Source organism: Atractosteus spatula, chromosome 23, assembly GCF_055471065.1.
Source record: "Atractosteus spatula isolate fAtrSpa1 chromosome 23, fAtrSpa1.hap1, whole genome shotgun sequence".
In the NCBI taxonomy this organism is placed as follows: Eukaryota; Metazoa; Chordata; class Actinopteri; order Semionotiformes; family Lepisosteidae; genus Atractosteus; species Atractosteus spatula.
In genome coordinates, this window is record NC_142728.1 from 7150243 (window position 1) to 7177520 (window position 27278).

The following is a 27278-nucleotide window of genomic DNA, read 5'->3' on the forward strand; positions in this document are numbered from 1 at the left end:
CTCTCAGCAAGTGGACCTGAACGCCTGTCATGATTCAATGGTTGTGACCTTGGAAAGCAGGCCCTAGACAACAGCCTTAACTAATGTACTTCCAGACAGGACAAAGCAGAGACATGTAACGATTTTATTGGCAAACAAGTAGTTCTTGTTGATTAGCATTACTTAGGTTTGTGAGATACAGCACCTAACACATTTCTAATGGAAATACATCTTAAAGCAGAGTAATAGAAAATAAATCTAAAATTCCATGGACTGATCAAGACAAGGGGCTCGGTAATCATTTAGAGATCCTTTCAAGGAATGTGTTCAGCCAGTTCGTTATGCGTTTATATAAAGAATAAAGGTTTGAAGAGCAGAACTGTGTGATATTGTAGGCAGTAACTTCCATCAATAAAATGCAGTTAAATATTTTGATATTCAATACTCTCAATTACCGCTACGTGTAAATGTAGTCAGAAGACACTTTGTGATATTGAAGGTGATGGTGAAGCAGATATCATCTCTTGAGAATTAGTCAACGAACACCTTGCCTTCTTTTAAAGTCCATCCACTTTCTAAACCATTTTATCCATTACAGGGTCACACAGGATGCTGGTCCCTAACCCAGTAAAAAAAAAAAAGTCATAAGGCAGAGATAATCCTGAACGGAACACCCGTCTACACACTCACACAGACGCACACACTCACATCAGAGCCAATTTTTACAGAAGCCAAATAATCTGTCAGAATGTCTTTGGACTGTGGGGTGCAACCCATATGAGCACAGCGAGAATGTATAAACTACATGCAGAGAGCACCAAAGGAACTGAACCCAGGGCCCAAGCTCTGGTAAATGAGGTAGCAATGATAACCACTGTGCCACCACATCAGCTCATATGTTAATGCATGTAGTATTTGTTTCTTATGCTATCTTGATTTTACATTGTTTTTACATAGCAGGATGTTATCATCATCAAAAGTGTGTTTTTTTAATGTATTGTATTATTTTTTTTGGTTTCTAAAACTATATAGATACATAAATGGAAAAGGCAATACACTGTCCATTTGCAGTTGAACAAAATGTATTCATCTTGATGAACAGATACCGTAAGATAGATCTGATACAAAGCCAAATTCCAATTTCCTATCTTGGCTTCAGGAGCTGGCTTTTTAGCCCTGATCTCTATGTTTCTGTTTGTCTTTGATGCTGGAAGGAGTTAGTCCCTGATGTATCCTCTTTTTAGCCAGACTTCCTTGTGGATTCCTGCTCAGAAGTTTTAAACATTCCACTCCACCACGACTACAAAAGACGAAATTCTAGTTTCAGTATTTAGATTGCGTTCTGTAAAAGTGTCAGTCTGTTCAATGATGAAATCTGATTTTGTTTCCAACAATAACATTCTCAAATTTCTGTAACAAGTACAGTAAAGCTATTACTGTTTCAGAAAAGAGCTTTTGTGCCATAAGCACAAGATTCAGACGAATACAATAAAAAGCAGACTATACAACATGAAGTCATACATAACTACATACATAATTATCATGTAGTCAAACATAGTGTCAGTTATTGTATGTAATGTTTTGGTTGGAAATGTTGCTGTTAAGGATTTAGGAGCTTTATCCCAGTGTGACAAGAGCTGGGAAGGAGACAGAGCTCAGTTCTAAAGCAAAGCTCGTCCGGCTGCCAGGCTAGCCCCCTGCCTCCACTGCAGCTTCCTGTCTCCAGGGGCAACAGGAAATGCCCTGTTTAGACGGCATGCCCAATGATGGCGGCCTCTGAAAGGCTCTGGCGTGACAAAAGGGACATAAACAAGTCATGTCGCCGAGCTGGTACTGTCCAGGAAACTTTGGCTCCCAAAAATGGAGTGGCAAAACTTGCAGGCAGTTGTTAATTAACAGCCACTTAATTCCTTCCAGGAAGCTCACCCAGCTCTTCACCTGTTGTTGCAGAAAATATGTCCTGTTTGTGTTTTTATGTCCAGTATCAAGACTGCATATGAACAGAAAACTTATCTAATGCAGTTCTGAATTAATAACGATCACAGAGGCTGCTGATTAAAGGCTTTGGCTTGGTGGTCTTATCAACAGGGTATTTTCCTAATGGGGCACTTTATGCTCAAGTATAATGTCCACAGGCACAAGTGGAATGACAGTGTTATATGTGCTCATTCTGTTGGTGTAAACATGAATTCTTTTTGTGCTGGCTATTTAAAACCCTGTCACTCAGTGGCACTGTGACTTTAAGGAAATGCCAACAAGCCTGCTGAGTGATTTCCAGTTAAATGAGCTATGAATGCCGTAAGATTCCATTCATCTATTTTTATCTGTTCCTTCAATTTTCTTTTCCATGAATACATTGTTTACACAGAAGCATTCCAACCAAACTCAGGTCTGGGGAGAAGTAAATATTTATATAGTCACTGAAGACATATAGAACATGATATCAATCACACGTGGCTCTAGACTCAAGTGAAAAGTTTGTGGCACCTACAGTACATTCGTAAATTAAAATCTTGTCAGTTTATGGCAGCTTCTTGTTTGCCAGTTACAGTATACTAAGCAGAAGTGCATTTAAAATCGAGAACAGGATGCACTTATTTGCACAAAAGCTTATGTGAAGTATGGAATAAGCTACTTAGCCACGTTGGTGAATCCAATACCCTGGCTTCTTTCAAGAAACAGGTATATGAGCTCTTTGGATCAAGTAGCTACTGACTACTTAGGGTTATGCTCTTAAGTCATTAGTGCCCTCTAGGCAAATTGTCAAATAACCAATTAGACCTGAGTTTTTAGTTTTATGTTATGCAATTTGTGTTTGAACTGAAAGTAGAATTTTTGATTTATCTGAGCCACAGTAATATCACCACAAACACAGAAATTTCACATTGGCCAAACAGTGCAAGATCCCCAAATTCTGGCAGTATCTACATAACTGCACCATGTTTAGGTTTGCAGAGTTTGTTTTATTTTTAATTTAGCTGCTTTTCCCTGCAGTTGTTTTAATTTATTTTGGTGTATACTTCTGGGTATCCAGCCATATCACCCTGTAGCTCTCAACTGGTTACCCAGTGAAGCTCAGCAGGGTTGAGCCTGGTCAGTACCTGGGTGACTCCTGGGAAGCTATGGTTGCTGCTGGAAGAGGTGATAGTGGGACCAGCAGGGGCCTGCAGTCTGTGTGGGTCCTATTGCCCTGGTATAGTGGTGTGGACACTATACCGTAGTGGGCGCCATATTTCAGATAAGTCGTTAAACAGAGGTCCTGACTCTCAATGGTCATTAAAGATCCCCGGGCGTTTCTCAATAAGAATAGGGAGTTATCCCGTTGACTGGGCCAAATGTCCCCCTCAGCCTTTACGGTGGGCTCTAATTGCCCAGGGTGTACCCTGCCTTGTGCTTGTTGCTTGGTGGGGAGGCTCCGGCTTCCCATGACACCGTACGGTATAAAGCGGTATGGCGAATTACATGGCATGACTACTGGGTTTCTATTTTTAAAACATATGCTATTTGTTGAGCTGGCCAGCTATCATAGTAGAAGAAACAACAGTCCCTAAGTGGCAATCCTGAATGGCTATCTAAAGAGTTCAGAGTATTCAAGTGCTGCCTGGTGCTCTACAAAATATTACCCTGGTGTCACAGGGCAAACATATTCCCAGGGCATTCTTTACTGACATGGCAAGAACATCAACATTCACCACTGTAATACTCAGCATCACCTGCCCAAGAGAGACCCCTCGTTATTCGATGGCAGGTGGTCACACAGATAGTTGTGCTATTGGAGAGGTCAGACTGTTTACAGAGCATGCCACAATTCCTTTGTGTCTTAACTTATGAAGCTCATATACCTTTATCTCCAATAAATGTTTCTTACAGAGCTCTAAATGGAAAAAATATGCTTACTTTAAAAACATCTCTCTTATCAACAGCATAAAACAAATATCATTTGTGAGCTTTTTAAGGGATCATTTTCAAAACAATATCCCTTAAAACAAAGTTGTTTTTTTCCCTGCAAGATTTTCTTTATTATGATATTCCCCAAGGTAGATGCAAATGTAATGTCTAAAATTCTAATTTGCCTAAATTTCAAATTATCCTGGGCAAAAAGTGTTACAACAAAAAGTGCATCCACTCGACTGAATTAAGCAAAACAGGAGAATAAGCTCAGCTGTCCAGGGACAAATTTTTAATAAAGCAAGCCATCCCACAGCAAATAACAGATGCTCTTTTCACAGAGGAAATCTATTGAAAGAAACAGATCTCTTTGAATTAGTTTTTTTCTGATATTAATGAAATCTCATTATTAACTCTGAGACAGTACAATAGGGCAATTAAAGTGTATTTGCAATAAGAATTTTTTAATTTTCAGATGAATTTGATAAATAACTGGGAGACCAGAAACAACGTGATTATAAGCTACTGTATGCTTTCTGAACAGAAAAAAGACGGTTTCTATGCAGAACACATGTTTTAGTAACTCTTCGGTTTTAGTGCAAACAAAAGCACGGTTTGCAAACTATTCAAAGGAATGTGACTAAACACTGTGGTTCTTTTAAACTGCATTTTTTTTTTCTTTAGATGATCTTCATTCAACATAAAACAATCCCCATGTGCAAAGTTGACACTTTAAACATAGGCAGCTATCCATATGCTGGAAATTGTGACTTCCTTTATTGAGCTGCTTTCCACATCACCCAAGCAGGCAGGCTGATACCCACAACCACTCACAGAAAGCCTTGCCAAGGAAGTGCATTATTGTTTGTGCTTCTCTTAGATTAAAAACACAAGCCTGCTGTCTAATTCTGGTAGGGAAATGCAAAAAAAAAACTCACGTCCTGAATAGAAGACCTAACTTTTTCTTAATGAAAGCTTTCTGTAAATATAACAGACTGCAAAAGCTGCAACTAAAGACACATTTAAATATTGAAACAATGAAAATCTTCTGATTTCACCATTAATATTGGAAGCCTGGCTTCCTATTCTTGGCAAGCCCAATGGGTATCAATATATTACTTTAATTAAAATGTATATTAAAAAGCAAGGCTGCTGTCTCTTTTACCCCAGAATGGTAGAAATCATCATATCAGTTACAAACATGAACACCTGGCAAGGACTGTCATTTTTCCAACACACCTGTTTGCCTTCTAGCAGTCTGGACTGAGTACCAGACTCAGTAAACTGTATTGTAAAATGTGCAAATTTGATTTTAACACAGTTACAATCACAAATGTACTTTTCTGTAATGTCGAGTCACACAAAAAAGGACAATAAAGTGCATGAAGATAGCAGCTACATTTGTTTAAGTATACACTTTGTTAATTGCATTATTAAGGTTATTTTTGCTATGGCTTTTTGGTATGACTTCTCAGTTTTCCATTAACTCCGGCATTACATGATCCAACAGAGATAGTGAGTGACTTTCTACTTTATCTGGTAACAGTTTTATTACTATACTTAACTTAATTATAAATACAATACATCACGACACATCAGTTCCAATAACCAGTTATCAAATTCAGGGTCATGGCTGCACAGAGCCTATTCCAGGAAGCACTGGGCTCAAGGAAGGATACACCCTGGACAGGACGCCAGTCCATCGCAGGGCACACACAAGAGACAAACGCCCACACACTCACTCCAAGGCCATTTTTTACAGAAGCCAATTAACCTACCAGCATAACTTTGAACAGTGGGGGGGGGGGGGAGTTAATTCTATTTTGTACTGATATATGTACTGTCGTACAAATCAGGTAAAAACATTCATTCATGTTAAAAAGGTAACGATACTGCAGCCAGACAGTTATACCAAAGACTGAACAGCAAGAGCAAGACCACGTGTCAGTCAGTCAAGGAGACTGAATTAATTCCCTGAATCCAAGGTCAGGCTGGGGAGTGGGAGGGTGGGGTCTGGTTTGCCTTTACTATGCACACCTATTGTCCCAGAGTTTCCTTGGCTGAACACTGAGCTTGCACTATCCACAGGAAGGTAAACAAGTTCTTATCAGAGCTTGACAGAGGGCATGAGTGTCCCCAAGCAGTCCCATTGCTATGACGCCTCTCTTCCCCAGTAACACAGAGACATTCTTTCAGAGGAAGGATTTGATCGAAAGAGTCCGATTCAAGTCATTTCAACAAAATCACAATCTAAGTTTGAAATGGTCATTACGGAGCCCTGGACATAAGAAAATTGCTAAAAAAAAAAAGTAAAAAGCCGACAGTTTGTCCTTCAGTTTTTTTCTCTTAAATAAATCATTTTAAAATGCATTGTAGGTATTCCTGGAATAGTGTGCTTCTGTTGGCATATGCAAAGATTCAATTCACTTGAGCAGATCATTCTAGTTTTTATGGTGTTTGCGGTTGGTAAAGTGGATAATGGGTTGAATTACCTCCTCTTATTTGTAACATTTTTGCAACTAAAGAGTTCTCTTTCATTCATCCATTCATAGAGTACAGTATATCTCTGTGAATCATGTGTTCATCACCTGCTTTCATTTCATTTAAATAAGAAATTCACTTAACAGAATGGACCAAATGGTTTATGAAAGGGAAAAGGTTATTCAAATCTCACAGAATATTTCGACAAATCCCTGTGAGATCCATGCTTCTGAAGCACATCTCTAAGAGGAATAACAATTGGACATTTAACCCCAAAACATCTGAAACTGAAGAATTTGCTTCCTATTGTACTGTATCTCAGCCCTTTGAACGTCTTGCTGGATGCCTTTATAAGATAACAACTGTAAATTGCATTGCTTATCCAAGCAGATGGCGGCTGCTGACACTGGTGTGTTTGGGAATATTCTGCTGGGTTTATCAAACACAGTGGTAATGAGGCATTTGGAACGCGCTGCTATGACAACTGAGGGAAAACGATATCTTATGTATTGGAAAAAGTTCCAGTTGGCAAGCCTCATGTCACTCTGTTTTATACAATTTGTAAAAACAACCTTGAGCTGCAAGTTTGATTAAAAAAGTTTAGTGTTCTTAAGCCAAAATTCGATAAGGCAATTCCTTTATGAAAAATAAGTTTTTTTAAAAAAAACATTACACTTAAAGATTTCTCTAACTACAAACACATTAAAAGAGACAAAGTTTCTTTTATTAAAACATTCTAACATTTTAAATCAAACAAAAGGCACTCGTCCATGTGCCTGCGTCCATCCAGGGAAAAATCAGAATTTCCCTCCACTTCCAAGGGAGAAGGCACTGCCCTGCTGAAATAACTTGATCACTGGCTGTCAAACCTTTCTTTATTTTTATCACTGAAAATGTCATCTACAGTATATAAAATTGGTATACTGCACACCTCACGTTTTCGCTCTACTATATCCTTCACCAACAATGAGCTGTCTGTATTTGCAAGTTTTTTCTCAATCAGATTTATTCTCCTGGATTAATGTCTTTAATTTCTGTCAGGATTTATGTAATTTTCCACAGTTCGGGTGACATTCACCAATGGCTTCTTCACTTGTTGAGTTCTTCCTGTGTCAGCCAGCTAAATAGGAAGCCTGTTAATTCTGTGGCTAAATTTAGCGTCAGCTTCCTTTTAATGTTAAAAAATATATTGACCTTCCCTGAAGGCTGGAAGGTTTCGGAATTTTTCTTTTTTCAGTAAATCGCATTCTGAACTTGTCTACAGTATTTGTAGCAGCTGTACTGTACAAATATTTAACTATATATTATATCTATATTTATTATATAGATAATACATATTTATATTTAACTGAAAATGTTCTTATACATCTTTTTTTACAATCAAACAAATTTTGATTTTCCATGCCATTAGTAACAATTTCTAAATTATTCACACCTACAAGCAGACTTGTGAGCTTACCTGTCTCCTGCTAGTGAAGCATGCTACTGTAAGATGGTTGCACAAGTTCTAACTCATTCATTGTTGCTGCTTGCTAGAGCACAAAATTCACACTGCCCTGGGTAAAACCGCTCACTTTGGGCTACCCCTAACAAAGTCTCTTTCAGGAGAAGCAAAGTGCAAACGTAAAAAAAAAAAGAAAAAATTAAGAAGTTACTAACTGAATCATTGACAAATGTTCATTATAGAAAGGAACTAGGACATCTGTGACTGTAGAATTCATGAACTGTAATGAACTCCAGGAAGAATTTGACTTAAAAAATGTATTCCATCCAATACAAGGTCACAAGCAGAACAAGAACATATCCCAGCAAGCAAGACACACAAGACAGGATACACTTTGGATGGGACACCAGTCCATCGCAGGGCACACACAGACACGGGCACAGAGGCAGACACACAAATACTCACACCAGGGCCAATATTCCCAGAATCCAAGTAACCTACCAGTATGTTTTTGGAATGTTGAGAGGAAACCAGAGAACCCAGAGGAAACCCACACAAACATGGGGAGAACATACAAACTCCATACAGACAGCACCTCAAGTACAGACCAGAACTCTGGGCCCCAGTGCTGCAAGGCAGCAATGCTAACCACTGCACCACCATGCAACCCCAAACATTTTTCATACACCGTTTAATTCTTTAACTATTCGCAAGGTTGGTGTAGCTGTAGAATGTTTAAAATGGCTCTTCAACTGCCCAGAAGGAGGAGACATTAGCAACGACCAGATACAAGCCAGGTCTCAGGGACACATATGGACTCCTGACTTTGAATGTCCACAACATCTCTAGCTGCTCTGGGAACTGTCTCTTTCTTTGTTGAAACGTGTGAAAACTGAAGACATCATTAGCAGCTGAAACTAGCGTTCTTGGATTCTGATGGAAGAGTTGAATTGAATTCAAAATACTTTATTCATCCCCAGGGGAGCAATTTCACCACGAGAAAAGAAACACACAAGGTGTTTCAAAAGTGTATGCAATCCATCTGTTTTGCAACAGATGTTTAAATTGTATCACAAAAATGTCCTCATTAATGTCACTACCAATTGTTTTGCTAACAGTAAGGTTACACCATTGCTTGAGCACCGGCCTGATGGGTTTATTTCAAAGTGGAGCGCGAAAGGAGTTGTTATGAGAAAACAATGTTTGATAACTTAGCAATAAGAATTAAACAAGACTACAACGTGAGATAATTAGCTGTAGAGGCTAACATACTCTATTCCCACCTTTGAGTGTTTTAAAAAACGTATTTGTTTTACAACAGGGGGAAGGGGGGGGACAATGCACCTGTTTATCTACTGTAAGATCCACAAATGGGTTCGGGCTGGTCAAACCAGACCAGATGATCAGTGAAAATCCAGAGCTTTAAACACTCCAGGCATAAACAAAAAACAGATACTTTTTAATTTAATATTGCTAATATGAATCATTCATTTCTAATTATTAATGGCCTTCTCATTGTATTTTCAGCTGCTAAAATTCACATTCCTACCTCTGAATATCAGTTAGCCCACTTACTTAAAGCAGTACACATACAGTATAGTACCTCAATGCCTATCATTACACCTCTGGCCCTTACTTTCCCCAAGGAACCCAACATCACCAGTTGCCTTATATATCAGTGAAAAACGCAGGGGACTGGCTGCTTAAAAAAAAAACAGACGAGAGAGCAGATTGTTAATTGCAAGGCGATAGAGATAGAGATCAGTCTCCATGGGCGACAACTGGTCGCGTCGGTAGGTCTCACTGCCACCCAGTCTGGACAACCAGTGTGGTGTTCTGTGAAGGAGGGGGGTTGCTTATTTAGACTCCAGACACCATATTTAGTAGGGAATTTCTTTTTTTTCCCCAAACGTTCTAAGAAGCCGTCGTCTCTCCCTGTCAGCCTTGTGTTGTGTTATCTGATGGTGACATAATGCCCCCGTCCAGTCTAGCTTCCTGAGGATGGAGGGCCTCTATGGCTCCTAAGCTGGATCGCTTACTCCTTGTTCTGTCTTCTCCCCTCCCACTCTGCTAAATGCTTTTGTAGTTTTCTTCTGGCCTGCGCATTTGAACTCTGTGGGGAGGTGAAGACAGCTGCCTTGTGGCCAGCCAGGGAGCAAGGCCGGAGATCGGACAGACTGACAACATCAAGTGCCATGTTTGGTACTGGTTTTCATTCCATCGCAGTCCTTAATGACTTAATTGAACCAATTAAGTGGATAAGATCCAGTCAGATCCAGGTCTTAATAGGGAGGTAATTGAAAGGTGCCCCTAAAACCTGCAGGAAATCATCACTTGAGGACCCGAGTTGCCCACCCTTGTCTGACAGAATCACCCTAAAGCTGGGAGGAGGCAAGACAGGATTTTCCAGCAAACAGTTTTACCCCCAGGTCTACCCTATCTCAATCCATCACTCTCAGCTCCAATGTAGTCACATAGGAAGCTGAAAGCATCAGGCTGTAGTATACAGCCTCACAGTCCTGCTTCTCAGAGCCACATTGTCTTCCGGCTTTCATTCTAAACGACCCCCAAAGTGATCCTTTGATTTCCATAACCAGACACTTTCATTGTCTTCAGGTTTTAGAAAGATAATTTTGAGATGCTTGAAAAAAATGTTCAACAACGATGCTAAATCTGCAACGTGCTCAGGAGTAAATAATAAAATAAGGTAATAGCTAGTATGGTTCATGAAGGCTCAGATTGGTAACAGAAAGCTCAGTTTAGATGATAAAATAACAACAGGTCCTGTGAACCAAAAATGGGCAGCTCTGTTTTACTAGTTAATCAAGTCCTGGAATTATAGGAAAACATAAATTGTGACTAAATTGGTCTAGTGCTCCGAGCTCAGAGGGGTCATAAAGACATTAATGAAAATGATTCTCAGTATGAATACTTCCAAGTAGCACAGCTAAATGGCACCGATTGCCCTAATTGAGAGAGATAAAATACAGTATATACACATTACAATAAAACTTAAAGGAGTGTTTCAAGCGTATTCTGCTCCAGAGCAAACCTTTCCTCCCTTTTACATTGTAAAAATGTAATGGTTTGCAATTTTTAAAATGAATCAGGAAAATGTTTTGAAATCTGTTACATCCCCTGACCTCATAAGTAAGAGTTTTGCAACACATGTACAGTTCCTTGTTTTCATTCTACTGTACCTCTGACCTTAATCTTTTAATAGAAGTCATTATTTGGATAAAATCTATTTTTATGTCTTTGTTAGTTGCTTCACAAATTTGGCTTTCTGCTAACACATAACACATTTGAGAATCTTTCTGTAATACATAATCTCCCTAAAGATGTCCACAGCCAGTGATCTTGAGGTATGTCCTGTCAGCCAACAGTGACACTTATCTGACCACATGATATCTTGACTTGTCTTACTGGTCACTCCTCCTCGTCCAATTGGAAGGACATTGTGCAACACTTCAAAAAGTTTAATTTCACACTTCATCACTGCCTCCACTACTGTTTAGTGTCACAGCAACAAAATAGTACAGTAATGCAAATGTGGAAAGATGGTCCTATCGTTCCCAAGGACGTCTGAACAATGTTCCCTCTAATTTTTAATGGCCTGTGTGCGCAACAATTTCAAGTTTTCCCCAGCAAAAAAAAACGTGTGAGCACTAAATTGAGTGTATGTAAAATTGTACACCTGAATTTTTTATTAATATAGTCATTCTCATAGAAGCATAGAGATCCAAAAGACCAGGACAGCAATTCAACGAGCCCAGTCATAGAGACTGAGTGTCAAGCGAGCATGAGCAGTGAGGTACAAGACTCAGAGAGTATAGATATCGATGATCGAGTCACAATAATAACGCACACAGCCAAGTTGGGCATCTTGCAGCCAGTCTCATGTGGTTAATTTAGCATTTTTCAATTGACAACCGTGTTTGTTTTATTATCATCATATTTTTTTGGAATTTATTTTTTTTTGTGCGCAGTTCAATTTCCCATGTGCATTGATTTCGTAACCTGTGTGTGTGCATGCACATGCGCACAGTTTAGAGGGAACATTGCTTCTGAATTGTGTATTTGGGGTGAATGTTTTTAGCCCACGGGTTTCATGCATTGTTACAGGAAAGTGTCTGTGTAACAAGTTTTACTTAATAGATGTTGGTTATTTGATATCGAGACTGAATCATTTTTATTCTTCATCCAATCTGTTGAACTTAAATGTTTTGTTCATGCGTCTTTATTTTTAGCACATACAGTATCAGAGCAAAGAAAAACTATTCAATAATGTTTTTTTTTCCTTCAGCTTTAACACTTTGAGGAATCTTGGAGAGAAATCTTCTGTTCCATTATATAAGGGAGCTTTTTATATTCATATTATAACTCACTGCAGAGAAAAGTCTGAGAAAAGCCAATAAAATTTTGTAGCAGAGCAGAATAAAAACCTTTACAAACTATGAGGACCCACATTAGGGTGGCATGCTGGAGCAATGGTTAGCATTGCTGCCTCACACCGCTGGGGTCCTGGGTTCAATTGCTGGGGTGCTATCTGTGTGGAGTTTGTATGTTCTCCCTGTGTTCACATGGGTATTCACCACGTTTTCTGGTTTCCTCCCAAAGTCCAAAGACATACTGGTAGGTTTAATGGCTTCTGGGATAATAGTCCCTGGTGTGAGTGTGTGTCAACTATGATGGACTGGCGTCCCATCCAGGGTGTATCCTGCCTTGTGCCTTTTTCTTGCCGGGATCAGCTCTGGCTTTCCCTTAACACTGTACTGGATAAAATAGTTTTAAAAAATGGATGGATGTTAAAGAAGATTAAAACTGTGGGGGTGCTATATAAACACCAACTACATTTTATTGTTGCCCAGTGTTGTGAGGTCTGCGAGAGACAACTTAGCAGGAAGACCGCCAGGACATGTACAGTACCTGTCTGCAGCACTATGATGAGAAGGAGCAGGGCGGTTCTCTCCATGACTGAGGACTCCAGATGACTTCTCTACCCAGTGTCAAGAAGTTCAGGCCAACTTGTCCCCGTCTGATGACAGTGTCGCTGTGGGTTTCTGAAAGGGTCCGTGAGACAAGAGTGTCCACACCAATCCAGCCTTGATGTGTCTTAAATTGCTGGGGAAGAACACAAGGGAATTATTCCAAAATTCTTATGTGAAGATTTATGTTTCTGGGAATCTTGTAATTAAATACAAATATACAATACCGAAAAATGTCAACAAAGTTTTGCTTCAATTAATTTGTAAAAAAAATATATTTTTTGTCTTTTGTCTTTTTTATCTAATTTTGTGTGTAGATTTTTTTCTTTTCTCAACACGAGACTCTCTGGAATGTAAAGAATAATTCCTGTTTTACAATGACTATTATAGGATTTTTTTTATGCCATACAATGCCTTAAAAGAAGTACGTCTGTAATGATCAGGACCAAAAACTGCTACAGAACTCCAATTATTCCATCTGTCTAAAAAAAAAAGATCTTTAAAAGTCTGTAAAAGTCACTACAAATATTCTATATACTGTACACAGTTCACTTCACAGGAATTGGTACAGTTTTCTTTTACCTGTATGTGTTTTTTAGTTAACACACTATATATATACTGTATAATATTTTACACACAATTTGTGTGTAGGGGGGGCATTTTGTTAATAAAACTATAAAATGTGTGTATGAGATTTTGTTTCGAATAAGAAATGTCATGCAATTCATGAAACAAAACTATAATATTGAGGATTCAGCTGAACTGAACTGTGGTTTGTATTAACTGACAATCACACTGTTAGCTAGAATTTAAAACGTTTTGTTTATTCTTCTAATTTTGTGGTTAATCTTACAGAGCCAAACAATGTACATCATTTGATGACTAGGGATGGCATAAATTAAAAAAGCACTTATTTTATTTTTTTTCTACAGGCAGATTTGTCAAAGTCTGTCAAATGCACAACTACTGTATACCCTAGTAGTACACTTTTAAATTGCTTGCGTCTGAGAAAATACTGGAAATAGCCTAATTCCTTTATAAAACGTCGGAAATTGTCCCGCTGTAAACAAAGGATATCTTGATTAACAACATTAGGAAATTAAAAAGGTGGCTAATGAACACAACAGATGTTAGGTAACTAAGTGCACCTCAAGGATTATTTTAAGTGTTCCAGCTAGCAGAAAAACAACAGATTAATTCTCACAGTTTATATTATTAACTTTACTTTTTAAATTGTCGCATACGCATCAGAGGCGAATCTGCATTACGAAATATCTAGTTAAAGCAAAGCCTTACACAATCGGTACATGCAAATACCCACTGTAAAAAGTTACTGCACCCGCACGCATTTTCCAGCTACGCCTTTGCAAAAACTATTAACCTGTCTTTAAATTGAATAAATCATCGCATTGGAAAAGATAGTACTCGATTCATGCATTATATAAATATGATACAATGATATTCTACATGCTATAAACTATAGATACAGAAAAAATATTGGCAATTCGAAAACATATCAAAATCTTTCTGAATGCTGAACTGGTGATAACTTCGCACAAGTTCCAAAGGCTAAAGTATTTGTACTGATACCTGGACGAAAGTTTAATTAAATCCAGATGACAGCGTAAAATGTAGCGTGAAAACATCTATTTACGTTCATTTTTCACTTTTATAAATGATAACAAATATATTTTGCTTTTGAGATTTGAATTCTAGGACTTTTTAGTGTACTACTTAAAAAAGGTGCAAGAAAAATTAGATAGCTAGACGTGACTTTACAACAGAAATGTTTTTTCCTCATTTGTTCTCCAGTTTATGGAAACAGTAGCCTAGCTGTCTAGCACAGTACTATACCTCAGCACATAAGAATCCCAAAACAATTCTACAGAGTGTAAAATGGGTTTAGCGGTAACTCAGTGGTCAGTGACTCTTGGCCGACTTTATCCGGAAACTGTAAGGCGTCCTTTTCTTTAAATAATATTACAATGAGTGATCTGATAAGGGGAGACTATTCTTATTATATTGAGTAATGTAACGGAAAAAAATATTAACTATTTTAAAGTCGGGCAACATACAGTACTTTCTCCCAAAATAATTACAAAGTACATGGGCAAAATCAGAAAAAAAAACTTACGAGGAATAAAGAAATACAGTACAGTAGCATCCAATCATTCACTTCTAGAACCCGTCATATTTTTCAGTGTAGGGACATTTTAAAGGTTTTATTTTATAAATTAAACCAATATATATACTGTGCATATTGTCCGTAAGAAAATGGTCAACAGAAAAAAAATATTAGCGTACAAGAAAGGCGTCTAAAATGTAAATAAAATCTAACACGCTTTTTCGTAATTGGACTTCAGCAAATCACTTCGCTTAGCACCAGACACCGTAGGGTAACACCAGTAATGAAAGTACATCTGTTAAAATAGGGTTAGCAGTTCATAACAATGCTGACAAAGAACACGTGAAAGAAAGTAAGAAAGTAGTAAAAAGGTGATAAACTCACAGAGTTATAATGAACTCCTCTCAAAGCTTTTCAAAACCCCCCGATGGATCTGTCCCACTCCTCTCAGACACAGAAAGTTAGTGAGTTTCCTTCCATACAAAGTCGAACTTTTGTACCACTCCCACCTCGGCCGGCTGAGATCCGCGTCACTCAGGCAGGCTGACAGCGGAACTAGCGAACAGGAGACGAGAAATCCAGGCGGCGGCCAATCTCTTACTACCTCGGTTTGCCTGACCAGCAGAACAGCTGGATAGTAAATTTCCAGGTTTTTACACAATGACCTCATATGTTCATCACTGAGGCTTGCCTGATTACTGTTCAGACAGCAAAAATTAGACACAAAAATCACATCCACAGTCAGACTTGTGATACTATACTGTACCTCAAATGGATAATATTGCCACAGTCCACTCCTTAAATAGCTGTTAATAATTTCTTTAATTAAACTTATGTTCGCTGGTAAAGACACGGTGTATGTGAAACGGTTATCTGTACCCACGGGTTTTTGGTAACCTTAAAGCAACTGGAATAAAATGTTCGTGTGCTGTAACAGTCTCCTTTTCAATGTAATAATTCCCGTTTTCTAAAAAAAAGCCAGCAGGCGTTTCATACATTCTCAGAATTGTACTTATATCTTTGTTACCGGGCTTTTCTTTATAAAGTGGTATTTTTTACATAACGGAAACAGAAATTTGATGGCCTGTTTTCAAATGTTATTTGTGGAAAACCCCAACTTAAAAATACAGCAAACAAATTAATAAACAAGTTAATATATACACTTTTTAAATAATACAACGGGATGGAATTTTATATATTATATTCAATTAATTCAACTGGCAATTCATCTACAGTATAGTATTGAAAAATCTTTTTTTGCCTCAAACTCTTTCAAAAAGGCGGAAATTTGCAGTCAAATAATAAAAAATAGTATCTCTTATTTAACCAAATAAGTTAATTGAGATCATTTTGTCAGCCACAATGGCGAGCTGACGTTCAGCCGCACCAGGCCCTACCGGGAAAATGAACCCACGACAGTCCGGAGTCCTATACGCTTCTCTGAAAAACAAAACCAAGGGCCCGAAACTGACTTTGGTCCGTTTTTAACAACACGACACCCCCTTGAGGCAAAATGATGGCCATACAGTCCGTACGGTTGTTTAAGGGGAATCTGCACCATAGAGAACATGTACACAAAGTTTCGTGTTTCACTCAATTGGATCTCCTGTATTATCTGAATGCGTATCACAATCAATAGCTCCTGAGATTATTTGTCTCTCCCGAGACAAACAAGTACTTATAGTACAACAACAGTAAGAAGAAGATCAAACAAACTTTTAGCAGTTTATTTTCTTTTTTACTCCAGTTTTACTCCAGGAGCTCAATAATAACAATGACAATAACAACAACAACAATAATAATAATAATAATAATTCACAGCTTTCCTGGGAATGGATACATTATTTGACAAAACTAAAACAAATAAAATTTGTTAAATAAATAAAATAAATAAATAAAATTTAATTTCCCGTTTATCACAACAGGAAAAACTGAATGTGCTTTAAAACGAAAATTTAAGTCCCTGCTTCTTTATCCTGGTCCTGGAGTTCTACAGCACTGAATCATTGTGTGCTGACATTGTGGTACAGTAGGTCTTAAGTAGGTTTTCCTCTGCGATTTGCCAGTACTTCGATCCATCTGTGTTCCTATCGGTCGTGACCAGCTTCTCAGTCCATGCTGAGAAGAATGTACCGAAGGCAGGGATAGTGTTAACTAGTGATGGCATGTTATGTTTGTGTCAGATGTACAGTAAAGTTTCACATTTAGGCCGAAAATGTTCCTATTTTGGCTTGTTTGACAGTGACTGCAAAAGCTTTTGCCACATGTTTGCAATTTCACTTATATGCTTTCTTGAGAACCCATGTGGGATTTGAGAAGTTTTTAATGCTCCATTTAAGCTGCCTTGTGGAGTATTGTTAACCCACAGAACAAAATGATGCGCGGGACACAAGAGACCCATGAAAAATTCCCAAAATAACCCCCCATTAACCAGAAGAGGAAAATAATCCTCTTAAAATTATTTTCTTTATCTTAAAATCATAAAGGAGCACTTTACTCCTTCCTGCACAGTTCCATCTCTCCATCACCCGCAAGCTGTAATCCTTAATTACAAAATCCCCCAAAAGCACCATTTTCCAGAATCAGTTCAGACTTCCAGGCATACTTCTTCCTGGAGAATGGAAGAAGGAGAGAACACTCCAGCAGGGACTCCTCTTTAACTCTCTCCTGGTCACATTCCTGGCTAGTGCTACTCGTACTCTTCAAATCAGACTTTCTCTGCCTTATTTCTCTCATCCCACACTATTACTCCAGCCTTCCCTTGAAGTGGCTGTTCTTCCCTGCCACTGTCTTGACCATTCAGCCCAGGGTATCTCTAGTCTCTCAACTCTCTCGATCCCCCCTCTTGACCTCCCTACCTCTCCTCTTCTGCCAGGCTTTCTGCTCCTATTCTACATTGCAGATCTGGTTTAAACTTGTAGCTCTGTTTGTAGAGACAGGGATGAACCCCCCCCCAACTCCAGGGCCCTGAATTTGGGGGGGAGGTCTCATCCCCATCTCTGGAAAGAGAGCTCCAACTTTAAACCAGATCTGCTCAGTCTCTCTACAAAGCTCGTCTGTGCTCTCACTCACACTGATACTGCACTCTGCTCAATGGCATTGGCTTTCTTTGCTGTGATCAATAATTCAGTGTTGTTAACCACTCATTGGATATCTAATGTCTCTCTGCTGTGTGATGCTCGAGCATTTCCCATCTAATATGTGTCTCACTATTTTTTTCACTTACTTTAAAATTTACTTTATTACTTTATTGCATTTTAAAGGTTCCTTTTTGTATTTACTTCACAATTTGTCAATTGTGAACAATTTGTACGATTTTACCATTTGTAAATTGTAATTATTTAATGGTGTCTGCGCTACGCAAATAATAATAGGTCATCGCAGTCTGAAACAGGACCCTGCCTATTGCCTTTGTCCTGTAGCCCTGTAGTGTAAGAATCCGCACCTACCTAGAATCTCGGGGTTTCTGACTGTGCAAGCGAAGCTGGAAAACCAAAAATAACCTAACCACATTTTTAAAAAATAATGCGCTACACATCAAGTGACAATTAGAAAACTAAAGCTAAAAAATCTTTAAAAAACCTACGGCTTTCCTTTGCTGACTGGAACACTTCAGAACAAGCCTTAGATTGTTTCAATAACAGGAAACAATTCATGGTCTGTTTCAATGTCTGTTGAGACAACAACATTTTCCAGTTGAGAGCATCATTAGTTTCTACGGTCCCACTTGGCCTAAACAAAAAAAGCTGATTTTGTATGAGGTTTTCAGCAAATGACCTCATTAACACCCAGCCCCCACAAAGGTAAATTTTGCCTGTTATCTTGGAAAGTACAGACAGTACAGACCTGGTTCAGGGATTAAATTCAAGGTCGCCACTTTGCATCGAGTCTGAAACAAATAAAACAGCAAACAGATCACATCTGTTTCCTTCAAAAGTCTTTTTTTTTCCAAGTTCCAGCACATATACAGTAGGTACCCATTTTTCTGGGCCTTTTCCAGTATGAACTGTATCTACTACTTTGGATTCAAATCTGGCACTGATAGAACAAAGACAAAAAATCTGTACGAGGCCTCATAAAACCAGGTCCAGACATGGTTTTCTTAGCCTTTCAAAAACTAAATTAAGATTAGAAAACATTATAACAAGTTAAAAAAAAAAGATGATGATGATTATTATTATGGAGCTCCAGGGACTTAAGAAAGTAATAAATGTCTGTTTGATTTTCACTTGATTGACAACCAGACAAACAAAGGAGAGCTATAAAAACCTGCCTTACAGTAAATCTCTCAATGGTCAGATTTCACCTATTGACAGCTAGTTTTATCTATTAGAGAAGCAAAAAGCTAAACTTCTGAAGTCAGTTTGAGGAATTCTTTTTCTGACGTTTTTCTGTTTTGTTTGGTTTCTGTGTAAGTTGTTGTTTGAAGGGAAAACTGTGGATATTTCTTTGCATGTTTAAAAGTGAGTCTGATGGTTTTCCTTTATTGCGGGAAGGTTTTGCTTTTGCAATTATATTTTGCTGTAAAAATGGCAGATTAGCCGTATGCTTTGGATATCGAGTTTTTATTCTGCATCGTCTGGAAAATAGTTTTAGATAAGATGAAAGCGTAGCTGAATTGGGCTTTGAAATACAGCGTTTTAAAGGCGAGATTGTCAACGTTCTTACAATATAAAGATTGTTGTGGCATGTTTTTATTTTACTGTTTGAATATTTGGAAAATGAGACAAAGGCTTTTTTTCCGTGTATGGTCTTTTGTATATTGCATTATGGTCGGTACAGTGCTATTCATATGTTAATTTTTATGTTTTTAATAGTTTCATTCAGGTGCAAACAAGTTTAATGGTAGAATTGAGAGGATATTGGAGATCACTTGTATGTGCAAGGATTTGTTAACCGGTTACAAAATATGTTGTTTATCACGACGCAAGCTTAACTTGAAGGTGTTGCAACTGTGCTTATACCCCGGTCAGACGTCCTGAACATCCGGTTAAGGGTTTTAAACAAGATTCGCCATAATTCTCTTAGGTCAATATGCATACACATATGCATACAGTATGTGTGCAAGTTGAAATGTGCTAGTCTCTAAAACTGAAACAAACCAGTTTTCCATTGGAGAAAATGGAAAAATGAAAATTAGATACATGCTTTTAATGCAGAGAAATGCGCTTATGACTCCACGTAATTGTTTAGAAACTTGAATGTATAACATTATTTTTGTGTCCTTTAATGTAAAACCCCACCTCAAAACCTCTATATACAGCCATGTTACAAAACACGTGAAGTATTCTGTGTAAGAATAAGAACTATAAACCAGTGTTTAAACTTTTTAAGAAAAGATTTTTATTAAGGCAAAACAAATAGCTCTGACTGTTGTAAATCAGCATTTTTTGATTTGCTCCACATGAGGTCATGTTAGTCAACGAATCATGCCGAATAGTTCCAAACCTCCAGCTATTTTTGACTACAGCGCCAGGACTTGTGTGCTTTTTCTCTAATGTACAGTAGTTTCATAAATAATGCAGGACTTAATGAAAGCAATGTGAGCACGGGCTGAGATAATGAGCTTTTATTTGTTCTGTTCTTTTCCTTGCGTACATTTTCTGTGCCATGATCCAAAAAAGCCAATCTCATATGCACCATTGGCATCCAGGCGGAATCATGTGTCTGTGTTTCCAAGATGTCTTAGTGTACTAAATATTTTTCAGACCAACATGGCGGTCCCATGTGGCGCACACAGCTCTTTTCTGCTGAAGAACGCCCTTTGCCAAGAAGCTTGCATGCTCCAGGCGTGGTTTCTTCAACCGCCCCCCTCTCCCACTGTCCTGTTTTCCTAGCTTCGCCCTCATCACATCAGATGCTCTGTGAACGTCATTATTCTCCTGTGTTTCAGAGGCACTTACAGGTTTCCGATCTTCATTTACCATCCAGTTATTTCCAAGGGCACCTTTCCTGTTACTCATTACCACATCGTGCGTCGAGTATCCCTCAGAGGGCAGCCTGGATTCCTGCTGAATACACGTCCAGAACTAATAAAGAGAAAAGCCCCCAATGCAATATTGAGCAACAAATCTAACCCTGGACTGAAGGCTTACATTTGTTGTAGGGTTCACTTAAGGTCTACTTCATTGCAAAAGGAACAGTGTGTTTTCCTCCGACATTTCACTGGAGAAAATATTGGCAGGATTGGTCTTCCAGGTGTGTTCTCTTGGTGACTTCCAGGACCTCTTGTTGAAATTTGCTTTCATTAAGGCTTGGCAGTATTGTTATTTGAACATTTATGAGAACAATAGGTCGCATCAGGTGTGGAATCTTAACCTTTTGTTTGGCTATAAAACAGTACGCAGTGCTTTTCCTCCAAATGGCAAAAAAAAAATCCAAAATTAATATGGGGTAAGAATGAGTATTTTAAAGTGTGTAAGAATAAGAGAATCTAAGCGTCTGTGGAAAATGTTATTAGGTCTCAGTTAACAGAAACAGAAACGGCAAAACTGCCACAAATCTCCCTTTTCAAACCTCTGCTTTGTTTGGAAATTGATTGGAAGGTGATACTCACCTGTTTTCAAAATCAGAATTCTCCTTTGCCTAATTAATTTGTCACGTACCTGAATGACGAAGAACCAGTGTAATACATCAGGCAGTGAGGTCAGCTCCAGGCTTTCACTAAACTTTTTGAAATGATATCCCAGATTTGGTGCTGTATGACAAGTATCTTAATGTCAGTAATCTTTAGGACATTCAACTCTGGTAACCTTTTAAATGTATTTACTAAAGGAAGACTTCGATATCAGCAGCAACACAAGGACCCAAATATAGGAGTAGGAATTCAGTTTAGGGTCAGGAGGCACTAAATAAAGAGTGAGTCTGGAACCAACTCATGTGGGTGATCTATTGTATCCTTTAGGAAAGGATTGAAAAGAATTCTTTAAACATTATGCTATTAGTAACTAAACAAGTCAAATGGATGGAATGACCTCCTGTTATTTGTAGCCTTTATTTTCCTGTGAAGACCTTAGTTCTGCATATCTCAGTTGATATGTATACTTCTCCCACTAGATGGCAGGGTTTTCATTGTCAACGTCTTTCAGCTGCACACGAATTCCCACCGGCCGCTATAACTTAATATCCTTTCGCACGGTCTCCAGAAGAGGAGACGCACGTAAACAGAGTGAACGAACGTAGATGCAGTAATAATGCCATTGTTTTCATTTGGTATTGTTTGTTTGTTTAAAACAAGTGCCAATGGTGCCAGGAACGGTACTCGAAACCCCAGATTTCAGTGGAGCCGTGACAGGAACCACATCGCATGTAGTTTTTGCCAGTTGTTGAGTGACTCTTATGAACAGAAAGCATTAATAATGATCACAACTAAGGTATTTTAAACGTTTATAGTTAATGAAAAAAATCTGATGTCAAATTGTCAGATAACAATGAATAGGTCTCGCTAACTGGCAGTGAAAATGCAAATGCCGCTAGTTCTATTCTAAAGTGGAATTATTACGTGATTGTACAGGAAACGTCAAAAACGCAGAATACTATAAAATACTATAACCCATTTTAACAGTGTGTAGTCAAATCACAAAGTGTGAGCTGGACTGGGGGTTTGCAGACTGTTCCCTTCACTATGATAATCAAGAACTGCTCTGGAGTGCTCTCACAGAGAAGGTAAATGACCACCCCCACGGATGAATAGGTGATAAAGAGATGGTCCCACATGCAGCAGACAGTACTGGAGTCTCATCTTTGCTCAGACCCTTCATTAGTCCACTTGTTGACTCCCATCCAGTCAGTTCTCTGGCTCTCTTTAAGTGCAGCAGAGGCAGGTTGTTTCCATGGATACCTCAATGCATGTACCTTCAGTCTCCACTCCACCCTCAAGCAGACATTCAAGAAAGCCCACATCAGAGAACAGTGCCTGTTGAGATTTCTCATCCGAGCAGCACTCAAAACAGGCTGATGAGATGGCACCAGTGAAGTCACAAGTGCACAGAAGCACCCAACTCAACACCATCAATAGCAGGGTGTCAGAACATCCTTGTCTCTACCAGTAGTTTCCTGGCTTTCATTCTGACATTAATCACTGTGAGATGAGCAGCCTCACAGTGACTAATGTAAACGTACTTTAAAAAATGGAGGAGTGATGAGCACTGCAGTTGAACTTTAACTCAATCATGAGGCTTAATTGCAGACAGAAAATGACAGAATCCTTTATCAATTACTATTCCTCTTTTGATCCAGATATTCAAGCCTTTACATTTAGAGGCTTATTTAATAGTTTTTACTGAGTATTTATGCAGCCATCCAAAGATATACAGAGATTTATTCAGTCTTGAGGCTTAATGATAATACTGTTTACATAAGAACTTAAAAGTTTCAATGAACAAGACAAGACCATTAGGCCTACTTAGTCTATTCTGTAATTAATAACTTATGTATTTCTGTAGTATACAAGTATACTTTACATAATCTTTTTTAATATACATACAGTAAAAGAGCAAATGAAAATCAATATTGGATGTTAATATACTGTACTACAGAATAAGGTGACTATAGACTCTTTTTGAATTGTTGTATGTTTTTGGTTTGTATATATCTCATACTGTATAGTGATTTCATAATTATACTTTTTTTTCACAACACTCAATGTACTAAACATGTCTTTAAAACAGAACGTCAGCATAGTGCAACACATACCATCATGCAAAGGAATGATATACTGTACTGTATATACAATATTTTATTATTGGCTTATCTAATGAACAAGTGACATTCTTCCATTGAGAATCCTGCTGGTGAAAAGTACAGAATAACAGAAAAAGGGAAATTGTACGTTTTACTGTTGTTTCTTTTTTTGGCTATTATTTTATAACCTGAGCTTGGGACCTTATTTCAGGTTATTGGTTGGAACAGAACTTTATTTCTGTTATAATGCTGAATTTGAGAAATACTGTATGATTTTTCAGTTTGGAGTAGACTGACTAAAAATACAAGCATGAAAAACGTGAGGTAAAAACATGAGACCTTTTCAAAGGTTAAAATAATATTAAATCACAGTAAGAATTATGTTGTTTTACATCATTCATTACTAACACCCTAAATGGCGATACCGTTAAAGCACTGTGACTGCTAGTGCTCTTCAAGGAAAAACGTTTGTTCTTTTCTTGTCGTGTACATGCTTTTATTCAGACAAATTAGACATTTTATTAGACAAATTATTCAGAATACATGTAAAAACATTTGTGAAAATAATACATTTTGTAAACTTAATCATCCAACTTACCTTCTTTCCATTATTTCAAGTTGATACTGAATTGTTGATAAGCTTCTCCTTTTTTCAGTGTGCATAGGTTTCCTAAATTACTATGAAATTGGAATAAACCTGCAATTAATATATAAAAGAAACCAGTAGAAATCATGACATTTATTGATTGCCAAACCCTTTCTGATTAAATTAAACTACAAGTAAGGAGTTTTTTCTCAGTTACATTTTTGTCTCTTTAAAAATAATGATATTTGATAGTATAATATCAATATAAAAAATAAGCATATTGTCAGCCTATTCAAATATTCAGCTTTTACTTCTTTAGTTTCAAACGTATCTTAAACTCCTCTTAAGAAGTGGGTGGGAAAAAAGGCTGGTTGAGACAACCAGCTGTGTTGCAATTACCCCCTTTTTATATATAACTCATTCATCCATTTTCAAACTGCATCTTCCAATTCCGGATCACAGGGGAGCTGGAGCCTATCCCGGCAAGCAACGGGCGCAAGGCAGGATACACCCTGGATGGGAGGCCAGTCTTGGACACACACGCTCCCGCCAGTTACAGTACATGTTCCCAGAAGCCAATTAACTTACCAGTTCGTGTTTGGACTGTGGGAGCAAACCAGAACACCTGGCGAAAAACCCACATGAACACAGGGAGAACATACAAACTCCATGCCGATACCACCCCAGGTACAAGGCAGCAATGTCAACCACTGCGCCACCATGCTACCAATAATATAAAGCAAACCTTACCTATATCATCACAGAAGCATGTGGCAGGGCTACAGGGGTTTTACATTTGAAATAACTAAATTTGTGTATTATTTGGGGGTATGGTATGATATTGTGGTTATTTTAGATACTGTATTATCATAACATAAATATGTCTTTAATTACTCTGTCATGCTCATGGATCAATAACTGGTTAACAAGCAGGAAACAGTTATCTTAAGGAGCACAATTTCTGATTGGGCAGATATAAGCAATAGCATTTTAAGGCTTATTGGTCTTTCTGAGCCATATCTACTATTTAGACTCTACTATCTGAGCAATCTAGTTAAACTGGAAGATGGCTTTAGAAATGTATCATAGTATCATGTTTTTGAGGAGTAATGTACAGAAGTTAAGAAATTTCAGAAATTCCAAAAATAAATTACAAATTGGGCAAACATATGACAAATGAAACATCAGTAAGGGCAAAGTGATCGAAGTGGTAGCAGGAACACAGTAGATATAAACTAGACATCTTGCATTAGGGATTAGGACCTGCAGGTGCTACTCGTGAAAGGGTGTTTTTATACTGTAGATAAAAACAGATGGTCTATTTTTTTTTATAGATGGTCTCATTATCACAACATGGTTAAGCAATGAAATAAGCAAGGAGAATGCTTGACTATACAGTATAGCAGAATTTAAATTCAGAAATGTTATGTTAAATCAATACAATGTCCTAGTAAGATCACCTTTAATTTGTGCAGTTTTGGTCACCACACCTCCAGGGATTATAACCTTAGGAAGAGGTCAATGAAGAATTAATATTTATTGCGGGTCTCAGGGGATACATACAGTACATGTACAGTGTAATGAAGCTAAGTCTGTTCAGTGGAGAACAAAGTATTTAAGATCCTAAGAAGTACTAACTGGACTATTTCACATTCAGTAGCGAAACAAGGATACGGGGTAACAACTGAAAACTTAAAGAAAATGCATTTGGAATGGAGAACAGGAAATGCTTCTTTATACAAAGATGTGGGTGCCTGGAATAGATGTCCCAGCCAGGTGGCTGAAGCTCAAATTACGAACAATTAGGAAATGGACAGTTTTTATTTATCCACTGAACTACAAAACAAGAGGAGATCCCAATGGATCTCCTTTGCATCCTTTGTTCCTACTCAAAGCAATAAAACCCAATTCTCTTTAGAAATAACACATATTTTAAGTTTTATGTAGCTGAATGTAGATGCCAGTGGCAAACATGATTCTGTGATTAGGATTACATCATCCCATTAAAAAAACATATTTGTATATATAATATACAGTATTCATCCAAGCCTCGATTCAACTACAGCATCTGGTGGAGCAATGACCTTGTCTGCTGAGACATGTGGATGCTTTGATTGACAAACCCATATGTGCTACAGTTTCCCAAGCAATCTATCAGTCAAACAGGCCAGGAGAGGCAGGAGTTTGGTCATCATTGAAGGTGATATTTAATGGCAGCAGAACAGTGCGACGTTCAGATAAACATGAAGACCAACAAAATGAGAAACAGATAAACCGACAGAACAGCAATGATGGTAACATGGGTGGTGAGAAATGGACAGGTGCCTGTTGTAATGTGCACTATTATTCGGAGCAGCAGACCTGGTTGGTTGGTTTGATGTGAAACAAAAAAAAACTTAGAAAGTAAATGAAAGGACTACAAAGGTTTTTCAAACTGAAATATACATCCTTTTTCTTTCACAGTTGCACTGTTCGGCTTTGTGAAGCAGCTCTCCCAAGTCAAATAATTTAAAGTCCAGAAATGATTGGATTAAAAAAAAAAAAAACAACTTTATACACGTGTTTACCTCACAGGGATGTTTCCAAGAAGATGAAATCTACAAAAACAAGTGAAGATGAGAAGAGGAATAGACAGTAAGGCAGATCTCTTCAAGATCTCTTAAGGGGTTTGTTACTGAACTGAGCGCGACTCAGCAGTTTGATTGCTCCTGGAGGTGTCAGTTCTTCCATTTGTCTTGATTTACTTCAAGGCATCCAGAGCAGTGCACACCTGCTTGAAGACCTCATCGACAGTGCCTTCTGCGTGTATCTAAGGAGAGAGGAGTTACACAGGTCTGAGAGATGGAGCATGACTTTAGAACTGTAAAGAATGCTGGAGAAATTAATTTCAGAAAATTTATAGTTCAGACACTCAAAATGGTGTGCCAATCACAAGCATGGCCATTTCACTGCAGTGACCTTGATGTATTGAATCAGATGCATAACAGCACAGCACAAGGTCAGGCTGAGAGGTTAGGATCCAGTATTTTTGATTGCCAGCTCCTATGTGTGTGTAGATTAAATCAGCTGCAACTACCCACGTCAACACAACATAGCACAGGGGTG

The 27278-nt window shown here is 38.1% G+C and overlaps 2 protein-coding genes across 5 annotated transcripts in view; both read right to left on the bottom strand.

The window, feature by feature from the left end:
• Positions 1-15413, bottom strand: part of eng (endoglin) — a 49603-nt gene extending 34190 nt beyond the window's left edge. For both annotated transcript variants that reach the window (XM_088940453.1, XM_088940454.1), the window contains exons 1-2: positions 15290-15413; positions 12722-12916 (exon numbers count right to left, since the gene is read on the bottom strand). In XM_088940453.1, coding sequence (XP_088796579.1) covers positions 12722-12767 — 46 coding nt within the window. In that variant the 5' untranslated portion in view covers positions 12768-12916; positions 15290-15413. The remainder of the gene's footprint in view (positions 1-12721; positions 12917-15289) is intronic.
• Positions 15414-26356: 10943 nt separating this feature from the next.
• The window catches only part of LOC148816092 (adenylate kinase isoenzyme 1), a 54498-nt gene continuing 53576 nt past the window's right edge, over positions 26357-27278 (bottom strand). For all 3 annotated transcript variants that reach the window (XM_088904649.1, XM_088904648.1, XM_088904647.1), the window contains one exon: positions 26357-26982. In XM_088904649.1, the coding sequence (XP_088760775.1) occupies positions 26914-26982 (69 nt within the window). In that variant the 3' untranslated portion in view covers positions 26357-26913. The remainder of the gene's footprint in view (positions 26983-27278) is intronic.